General features: G+C 34.1%; 1 protein-coding gene across 2 annotated transcripts; it reads right to left on the bottom strand.

Annotated features, from left to right (window-relative positions):
• Positions 1–4,036: 4,036 nt before the first annotated feature.
• Positions 4,037–10,380, bottom strand: LOC105222083 (high-affinity choline transporter 1). Of its 2 annotated transcripts, none has more exons than XM_011199267.4 (9): positions 9,528–10,380; positions 8,241–8,551; positions 7,997–8,104; positions 7,757–7,912; positions 7,257–7,685; positions 6,870–7,191; positions 6,535–6,807; positions 6,356–6,467; positions 4,037–5,273 (listed from the first exon to the last, which is right to left on the bottom strand). In XM_011199267.4, exons 2-9 carry the CDS (start codon positions 8,404–8,406, stop codon positions 4,956–4,958), a joined length of 1,884 nt encoding a protein of 627 aa, XP_011197569.2. In that variant the 5' UTR covers positions 8,407–8,551; positions 9,528–10,380; the 3' UTR covers positions 4,037–4,955. The 2 variants fall into 2 exon arrangements, with proteins under 2 accessions (XP_011197569.2, XP_049305391.1); XM_049449434.1 differs by having other exon boundaries at positions 9,656–10,380.
• Between the last annotated feature and the right edge of the window lie 693 nt (positions 10,381–11,073).

The following is an 11,073-nucleotide window of genomic DNA, read 5'->3' as shown; positions in this document are numbered from 1 at the left end:
GAGGGGTATACGCTATCAGTTAAAATATTTTAATATATTTTTTTCTCTATATTTCAACTATATATTTATAATTTCACTAATTAGTTTTATATGTATATAATATTATGAAGCTATGGCCGTCCAAATAATTTTATAGTCTTTACTTTGTGATAACTGCAGGCATACTATGGATATGTGTGGTATATATTTTTATATAACTAGATTTATATATTTCACTAAACTCAAAAATATATTATTCAACAAATCAATAAAATATTTTCCACGAAAAGTATGCTGTGAAACCCTTTAAAATGTCTAAAGCAGAATGTCACCTTTACCTGGAATTTGGAGTGAAGCAGCCTACACATTTTTCATGTTTTGTGCCGAAGTTTGTGTCATCTAGCCTACTCTAAAGCAGTGTGTTTCTTTAACGGCATCCTAACTGTATTTCTAAAAAGTTACCTGAAATATATAGCGTCCTGTTGAGTATAACGCATGCTACTTGGAGGGTATGGTCACACCATATGAACTCGACTATTGAATTGATTGCGTATGAGCTCTATTTTCTTAAATTCAAAAATGGTTTAATAGTTAGAAAAGCCTTTCTCAGCCACAGCCTATTTTATCAAGCCTCAAACACAATACTACAACAATTCACATCTATAGTTAAGATAAATCTTAATCTTCAGAGTAGGCAATCATTAAAGGTATGTTGTTGGGAAAGTGAATACATGTCAACATTTATGAACGGATGCGTCTTAACAATATTAATATTATAATTTCTAATATATTTATTTGCATGTATATTATTATATACTATGTATATATATATATATTTCATCTCACAACTTACATTAAAATGATATGTATGCGTTTCCAATTTGTAGATAATTTTCAAGTACTTTACCTCAACTAACTGTTTCAACAGATTACTCCAACTCAAATATTCAGCTTTATCCAATGCATTCGTTTAATATATGTATATATATTTCTTAAGCTAACACACCCTAAACAACATTAACACTCAGATGTTAATACAGTATACTCTCGAAAAGTAAATTCTCAAAAAGTAAATAATCGCGGAAAAGTAAATCACCTTTAAGATTACACATGCACCTCGAAAAAGTAAATTTTTTAATTAACTTTTCAGAGAATGTGATAAAAAAATTCGAAACGAAGCAAGCAGCGTTTTTTACGATGTTGCAAAAACACTTACTCTCTTGTTTATCGCGTCTGTTTAGTAAATAAACTTTGAGATATGTACATATGTAAATGGTCAGAAAATATATTGCAAAAGAAAAAAACAAAAGAATATTCAAAATTTTTTCTCTTCATAATAAATACATATGTTTTTCATGTAAATCCATATGTTTTATTGAAGCAAATAAATGAATGAATTTTTTAAGTTTAAAAATGCATTTAATATTATAAAAACAGATAATTTATGTATATATTTGGAAAAGTAAATTATTCGAAAAAGTAAATTACCCAAAATACCAATCGATTTACTTTTCGAGAGTATACTGTACTTTAATTTTTTTTTCAATTATTCCTAATTATGTTTAATTTCCTTAATTTTTCTTCAATTTTTAACAGCAAACCAACGTTTGCTATCTAAAAGCGTTTCCCATACATTTATATATCTATATTTGTATGTATGTAGAAGAGCGTTTCGAATAATGGAAGGTCACATGACAGAGTTTTGCATCTCACTTGCAGTGCAACAATAACGAACATACACACTACAAGTACACTAATAAATATATTTTTATGCTTTTGCTGATATGTATACAGTTACAAATAATGTATTGCTTAACAATTTGCATCTGGCGCTCAAAAATAGCTGCTTCATACATCTTCTTTGTCTTGGAAAATTAAAAATTAAAAATGTAAATTGTGCACATACTTGTAAATTGAGAATACTAGAATGTTGCGAAATAACGGTTTATCTTGGTTTAGTTACATCAAACTGAATGAGTCACTGAGTTAGATTTTCTTCAATTTATTTTATTTAAAGTAACCTTCGCATTTTTCATGTTTTAATTTCAATACAATAATTATTAATTTCATTTTACCGAATAATATGAGCTTATTTAGCTATTAATTTCAACTTATTCATGGGTTTAATTAAAACATAGAAAATTGTAAAATAAAGCATTAATCGCATAAAGCGGTCGAAATTATAGCATAAACATTTTGTACCTAAAGTTTCGATGTCTAATATGATAATTCTTTAAAGCGGCCTTCAAATAAAGAAAAATGTCTTCAATGACAACCAGGACAGCAAATTTTTTAACTTAACAACTCCGATTTTGAGATTAAATTTTTATATTTAATAATATTTCTTAGCTTAATGGTAAAAATTGAAAATAAAAAATTAAGTTTTTAATCCCAAATTTCTTGGTATAAATATTAAGAAAATATTTTTTTATTTAAAACGTCGAGTAATAAATAAAAAAATTATTTCTCAAGTTAAAAGCTGTAATAAAAAAACATATATATGTTTCTAACTTAAAGTCTATAACCAAGCAATTAAATGAAGAAATAAGATTTTAGAAAATATAAGCTTTCCTCCGCAAAAGATAAGTTTTAAAACAATTTCTTTTTTTTAATTCTTAAATATAAACGTGAGTTTAATAATTTTTCAATCCGGTATTTGGGAATAAAAATGTGTTTTTAATTTTTTAATAAGGTATTTTTGGGGGAAAAAATTAATTCAATTTTCCACCAAATTTCTGTTTTTAATGAATTATATTGCAGCCCTTATTACAACTCACTGGCAAAGGGTCTGACGTTCTTCAGAACAATTCGTTGATTGATGAAAAGGTTTTTTCGACTTTTGTTAACACGAAAGTCAATATAAAGAGAGAAAATAAATATTTTGAATTAAAAAATTAGTGTAAAATCTATTTTTTGGTTTTTAAAAAAACTTAAAAATATTAACATTAATTAATAAGTTAAGTTTTTTTTGAATGTAGAATGTATCTTGACTTGAGATTTTTAATTGAAAAAAAAATTAAAAAGTTTTTTTGATGTTAAGTCAATATAAGAGAAAAATAAATTAAAAATTGCGACATAAGAAAACAAGTTACCATCAAATTTCGTGATAGAAAAAATTTTTTTGCACAGGATAAAAATAAGAAATCCAAAAAAAATTTAATTTTTCGCATACATTTTGAGGTTATGTCAAAAAAGTCTTTGCACAAAAGTTATAGATCTTTTCAATACCTTCAACATTGCAACAACTTTTTACTATACGACTATTTTTAATCCTTAAAAAATCAGCCACTCCTTCCTCTTCCTTTTCTCGTTAAGGATGGTAAGGATTAGCTAAGTTGTCGTCGATGTCATCCAACGGAAAGCCCAAAAAACGTGCTGTTTCGACGGGGTCGGACCAAAGAGAGAGGGGTGTCAGATGAGTGGGGCATGCAAAAAGTGGCCAGTGTCATGCGGAGATTTATTGCTCACAGAACATGTATTGGATATGTCCGAGTCTATTCTGGATAAATAGGAGTTTAAGCTGCTACAACATCCACAACGAAGATGAGGAAGGGTCACGCTCGTTTCTCGCGGCAACTCGAGCTCTTCGTCTGCAATGGGTGGAGTCAGAAGATGATGGCTCCACTGTGAATGGCGATCAGTGCTTGTCGAAAGTTTGTTGCGTCCGAAGTCTAGTCAACGACGTAGTTGGGGAATGACCACTTGATGCTACTAGGAGGCGATTCCGCTCCAAGCAGATTTCTGCGAAAGCATCCCAACAGGAACTGCCTGGAGAGGAGTTCATTATGCTCCTTAACATGGAGCTCACTATGCAGATGTTCGGAGTGGAGTATTCAGACAGGTCTGAAGCTTTCTCATCTAACCTGTTCTATAATTATGTACGGCATATTGAAGTACTTCTAACAAAGAAGTTTAGCCATGAATATTGAAGGCATTCCAAACAAAAATTTACCAAACTGAACAGTAAAGCAATTAATAAACTATGTATATATATTTTTTAAAATAAATAGTTAATTTATAGTATTAAATTATTAAAAAACAAGTAAAAATATTAAATTAATTTAATTTAAAATATTATTTTAACTTATTTTAAAACTATTAATTCATAGACACACTTATTCACGGCACCTGAGCACTTTGTATTCTCTTAAGATTTAACAGTTTTAGTTACTAAAATGCAAATTTCAACACTTAATGACGCAGAAAAACTAACATTACATATAACTAGTGTGTGGTAATCAATATTTAAGCCAACAACAAGAAATGTCACTACTGCATTTTCTGTGCAAAGTTCTTCCTTATGAACTGCTAGAGATTAGAATCCGTTGCAAGCAAGCACAAATACATACATAGAACAAACAAACCTATATAGATAATTATAGTTAATTTTTAAGACCATACTGCCTAATGCTAATTTCAAATAGAATGTTTAACATTGCATTACTTTTAAAGTTTTTACAATACGCATTATTCTTTAAGTACTTATTAGCCGAAAAACACATTGAACAAAAAACAAAAAGCACAAGCTGTTAACACTGGCAACACTACACAAAAATAGTTTATAACAGCAGTTAATATATGTATATAACTATATGTATATTATTTTTGTATAATTAGTTTAGTTTTCTGCTTCTTCCTTACGCATTTTGCTGCGTTGATATGTTTGTTTCATAAGCTTAGTTATTAATTGCCTTCAAATTGCATTATCCAACTGCTTGGCAAGCTTTCCTCTAAGTCATTACCAAATATATTTGCATTTAAAGTTATGTTTGTATGTGTGTGTTTCATGAGCACTTTTGCTTAAATTCTGCATATTAATTTTGTGTTTTTGTTTTTAATCATTTAAGATGATAGCGAATTCCATTATTTCAATTTTCTATTTTTACTTTTTAAATAATTAAATTCAATTTTATAATTATATATGCACTTTATATGTATCTGCATGTGTGTGTTTATGTGTGTATTTGAACATGTGCTTAGAAGGCAGTATTATCATGCTCAGCAGTTGGCACAGCCATACCTTGTCCGCTTAAATTGAGACCCATGCCCACATCACAGCCGACTCCGACTCCGCCTCCGCAGTCACTGGCGCTGCCGCCACCTTTACCCGTCGCCTTGCTCAACATTTTCTGCACCTGCGCCTGCGCTGTCTGCTGATTCATACGTTTCGCCTCGGCCACGGGTAAATCGTCGTCGGACTCGAGCGCCGGATTAATACGTCCGTTGCGCTCATCTTTGCCAGCCATCGTAGCTGCACCATAGGAACGTGCCAATGGACCAGCCATAACAGAAAGCTGCAAATCATATAATGTGAGTCAGAATAATGTACAGAAATTAAAACTTTTCGTAATTGTTTTTCAAATAATAAATTATGGGTCTTTATTATAACGAGTGATCCAAGTAGAGGTTCCAAGAAGATCCGACAGCTCAATGGGTATGTAAACAAGCAAAATTGCCGCATTTGGAACGAAGAGCAACCTCACGAGGTTCAAAAGCTGTCATTTCATCGAGAAAAAACCAACGGTTTCGTGTGATTTGTGGGCTGGTGAAATTATCGGTTCATATTTCTTTAAAAATGATGCCGGTGAGAACGTAACCGTCAATGACGACTGTTATCGCGCCATGATAACCGACTATTTGATGTCTGATCGTGATCGATTGACCACCAAGATTGTGTGAAATCACACCGTTGGACTTTTTCCTCTGGGGATATGTAAAAACTAAAGTCTATGTGGACAATCCCACTTTGCTTCAGCAATTCAAATTGAACTCAACGGATGGACTATTTGAGACGTAATATAATATAATAATCCAACAAGAACGTCAGCGTCCAAATCCATCGCAGAATAAATGCTACTTCGGACTGAGTAGACAATCGATAAGTAAAGTCCTCTCTCTACGAACGAGGACCAAACTTTACAAGTCATGCTATATGGTGCAGAGGCATGGCCATTAACAACAGTTGATGAGTCGGCGTAACGAGTTTACGAGAGAAAGATTCTGTGGAAGATTTATGGTCCTTTGCGCATTGGCAAAGGTGAATACCGCAGTCGATGACTAGGTCATGTCGTCCGAATGGATGAAAACACCCCAGCTCTGAGAGTATTCGACGCAGTACCTGCCGGGAGAAGTAGAGGATGAGAAAAACCTACACTCCGTTAGAAAGGCCAACTGGAGAAGAACCTGGCTACATGAACCTCCAATTGGCGCCAAACAGCGAAAAGGAAGAACGACTGGCGTTTCTAAAAATATTATATTTGTTCGCGTGGCATTTTTGTCATAAAAAGAAAGTGCCATGAACCAATTCGAAGCGATATAAATAGTTCTTCTAGGTCATCCTTTTTCTTGAACTTTTCAAAATATTTTCAAAATTTACCTGCTCTCCAGCTTCTGAAGGCTCTCCCACTCTTTGTACATCTTCAGGAATATTCACTACACAACGAAAATAGTCGTAATTCGGTGGAAGTTTACCCGATTCAAACATCATTCTAAAAGTTAAGATTAAATATTAAATTAACATAATTTCTCTTAGCCACCTAAACGTTTGATACATACTTTGTCCACCAAGAAACACCTATCAGCGTGATCAGACTCATTAACATGGCCGTGGTGCGGAAGGGGAATAACTGGGTTTGTGTCTCCTCGTCATAGCCGGGAAAATGTATGAGCGGCGCCAGACCAACCAATGCCTCACCACCCGACAGACGAATAAAGAGCGCCACAATGTAGGCAGCTAAGCTACCGTAAGTATTACAGTGCTTTTTAAAGTGCACGACCATCAAAAGTTGTGGGAACAAAATGACATACACCAAATCCGAGCACATGGACCTGCAATTCGAGTAAAATATAAAAAAATTGTTGAAATATTTCAAATCTGTTGTGGCGCTTACCAAAGACCATAGATGGAGGGAATCGTAAGTGCCATTATAGTTGAAAGTATACCCACGATTATGATGGCCACACGCATCACCCAAATTATCTCCATCTCGGAAGCTTTTTGACGGAAAATTAATTTGTAAACATTACGCGCAAACATGGAAGCAGCCGAGAGCACCGACGAATCCGCCGAGGACATGACAGCTGCCGAAACGGCGCCAAGACCAAAGAATGAAACAAAGTCGGGTGTAAGGTATTGTAGTACCATGGGCAATATCATGCTCGTCTGCTCGACAGTTAGTGGATAGGGGCCGGTGTATTCGGTTTCATTCCAAGCTTGAAGAGATATCGTTGGGAAATTAGTATCTTATTAAAATTATTAAACAAAAACTTGACTTTACCTGTTGCTTTGGCAATAGCGCCAATGAGTACCGGCGGGATCGCCATAAGGATGCAACCAGCTGCCGCAACATACGACAACAATTGAGCGCGACCAGCTGTCTTACTTGATAACACGCGCTGGAAGTACACCTGCCACGGGATGCCACCGAAGATCAAAAGCAGTCCATAGTCTATGTAGAACCATTGTTTCACCGGTTCGACATGCCCGATCCAGTCCACCTCCATTGAGGACAAACTCTTCACATGATCATTGGCCCAAGCGAACGGTATACACATCCACAAGCCGATAAATATGCAAAATAGTTGTATAACATCGGTGTAAGCGACCGAATATAAGCCGCCGAAAAGCGTATAGAAAATGGCAATACACGAGGAGAGTATCACCGAAGTGCGGTGGTCCATGTCAATGATTACAGACAGCGTTGCGCCTATGAGAAATACACCGTACAATTAGAAAGGTTTAAGTTATTGACACATAAAGCATAAAATAAAAACACACCCAAAGCGGCTAAAATGCCAGCAGCCCAGAATACCTCGCCACAGAGCGCCGGCAGAAAGAGCAAACCACCCATGCGTTCACCAAAAGAGTCCTGCAGCGGATCCAACATGGTTATGTAACCTTGTTTACGCATGGGATTTGCAAAGAAAATGCCACCTAAAATTAGACATTACAAGAGCAATGAGAAAAACTTATAAATCTACACTCGAGGAGCTTAGCACTTGACACGCTCACACTTACCGAAAACCAAGCTTAAGGCATAACCAAATGGCGCCTGACACCACACCAGTCCAGATGTGTAGATGGCCTCTGCCGTGCCGTTTATGTAGCCGCCACCCACCCAAGTTGCTGCGCGGCAAAGAAAAAGAAAGCGAGTGCATTATTTCAATGTCATTGCGGTATTTAAAATTTTCTGAGTGATTAGACGTCACCGCAGCAATTGACCTCCAACACATGCACACAACGTACACACACGCTTACTCACCGGTCATTGTGAATATGCCTACGAAAAGACCAATTGAGCGTCCCGCCAGCATCACCTCCTCCTCGGAATCATTGCCTGCCGCCTTCTTACGTCCCGCCCATATGCCCACGACCAGAATTAGCAGATAGAAGAGCACGATGCTCACCACACCAGCGATATTAATCATGTTGCGACGTGTATTATCTCCAGATTATTGTTTCAATCAAAAATGTGTTTTTAATTTTCGTGTGATTCGAGTGATGACCTTGTCCAAGCTTAGTTTCAATTTTCTATTATTTAGTTTTCATGGACATAGTCGGGCCAAAGGAACACTAGTTAAGTGAGAAGCATGTAAATAAGTAGTAAATACTCGTAGATTTATTATAATTATTATTACAAAATAGATAAGCTATGAAAATAATTTAGAGTTAATAATAAAAAAAAAATAATTTTAAAAATATTTTAAACATTTTATTGTATTTTTTTGATATAAAAACATAATTAAATTCAAAAAATATTGTTAAAAATTAATTATAATTTATTTAGTATTTTTATATATTATATATATATTTGATGAAATAAATCGAAATGTAGAATTTCCTAGCAGCTAACTGGCTTAAGAGATCATGTTCGAAAATTCGAAAATTGGCATGAACAGAAAATATTCATTATACTTTGAAAATTGCTGATATAAGTTCAAAGTGTAAATTTAATCATCAAAGCCTTGCCATTTCCTGATTATCGCAGAGTTCAAAAATATGCATGAAAAGTTACTTGCATTGCCCATAACAGAGCAGCCGAAGGATCGCCTACCAACTTTATATGGAAATTTACCGTTGTAATAACACAACACATAAAGTTATTGAGTAACGGTATACGCAGGTCAGATTAAACAAATAAATTCATTCACAAATGTTTTGACTGGAACTTGGAGCCACTTGGCCACACACACGCAGCTAAGTTACGCACAATTACATTTCTCGAAGCATACTTTTAGGCAATGTTATTTGATTGGAAAGTGACAACGCTGAATTGTTGAGTTGATTGTGAGCGGCCGCAAAGTCAGAGCAAGCGCTCTTTCTTTCTATAGCATTGGAAATAACAACAACAATAAAAAGGACAAAATTATGTGGTTGGAATAAGGGAAAGAAGTGCTTTCGTATTGTTTGACTTTGATTAATGATTTACATTGCGCCTGTAGATAACAACTGCTTCGACGGAATTTGCGTTGTAATCACAAAATTATGCAATAAATGGAAATTTCCGTTGGTAAAATAAATAAAATATATTTCAAAAAAGTGTACACACCTTACAGAATCAGTTTTAGTTTAGATACTGTTTCCAATTGATTTAGAATATTTTATTTTTTCTATTTCCTTTTAGTGACTTAAATACTTATGTACTTTTTTATATGCTTTAAGCATGCATTTAATTACCAATTTATATTTTATTTATATTATATTTATTTCAATAAACTGCGAGCACAAATATTTTTGTATTTTTTTATTAATGAAAATTGCAACTATCGCCCCAGCGCAGGGACGTCTTTTGAGACGGACTATTTCTCGTTTTAAAATGTAACCCGCACATGTGCTCGAACGTTTGTCGATTCACAAAACGCTCGCATCAAAGATGGTACTTGCTATTTCGTTTGATTGAAAACAAATACAAGTTATTTTCCGTTATTCTCACAGGTTATGTAACATTCGGTTACAGTTTAAGATCTTAGATGTTGCACGTAAAGTGTATGCATGCTCAGCCGAAGCAATGATCGCAAACGAAACCCGTTGGTGGCATACACAATCCACACGCACCACTACTACTATGTGAACTGAACACACGGTAGAGCGCCTTAAAATATATAACTTTCTTTTCAGCGTCCACCTTGACTGGACACACTAATTGATTGGCGTATAGGTGTGCGCGAAAAGAAAAGTGCGCCTGAACGTATACTTCAGGTGACTTTCAATGACGTTGAGAGCAAGTCTTTTCCGGTAGATATTGATTAAAATTCATGCGACGCTTTTTTTATTAATAAAATTATAATTTTTTGATTTTTAGTTGTTGTATTATTATTGTAATTATTTTATTTTGCTGCAGTCATCACAAACCGGCGCCTAAGTCGGTGCTAACGTTTCGGTGGCAATTCGGTAACTGATTGCCAAAGCCTGGAAGACTTCCTGTGAAGGTATTTAATCGTGCCGTGCGATTTTAGTGTGTATTTGTGGTAGAGTGCTTGATTCATTGCTGGAAGTAGTCGGGAAATTTGAGCGTTGGAAAGCTAGGGGCAGCACATTGATGGAGGAGTCGTAATGGAAGTGCAAAATTGTTTTGAAACCACAGAGGGGTAATGTGGTGAGAATACAGTTATTACGGTATAGTATAGTTAATACAATGTAAAGTGTTTTTGGAATATTAAATAATATATTTTTTATAGTAGGGGGAAGCATCGAAAGCCGAAGTGCGCAACTTTAGGCCGCTAAGCCTAATCTACTTGCAACTCAACATTCTTCCTTCGTGTGAAAAAATAATAAAAATATCACAGAAAAGTATATTTACATTTTTGTATTAGCTTAGTTTTAGTTCAACATTTTTATATAAAAAATCTTCACTATGTTTTTGGTATCGTTCTATTTTCTTTTTTTTTTAATAAATTCATTTTTTATATAATTAAAATATTTTTTATTATATTTCCACTATATTTTCCTTAGATTATTATTATATCTTATTACATTAATTTCATTTGTTCAATTAATTGTTTTTTTTATGTTTATAACAAAAAAATTTATAACTAAAAGAAACTTTTCAAGAATAATCTAACCGGCATCATTGTTTACGTCAAAATTTTTCCGCA

Source organism: Bactrocera dorsalis, chromosome 2, assembly GCF_023373825.1.
Source record: "Bactrocera dorsalis isolate Fly_Bdor chromosome 2, ASM2337382v1, whole genome shotgun sequence".
Taxonomy (NCBI): Eukaryota; Metazoa; Arthropoda; class Insecta; order Diptera; family Tephritidae; genus Bactrocera; species Bactrocera dorsalis.
Note: the sequence above shows the minus strand (reverse complement) of the source record. Positions and strands in the feature narration are given on the sequence as shown.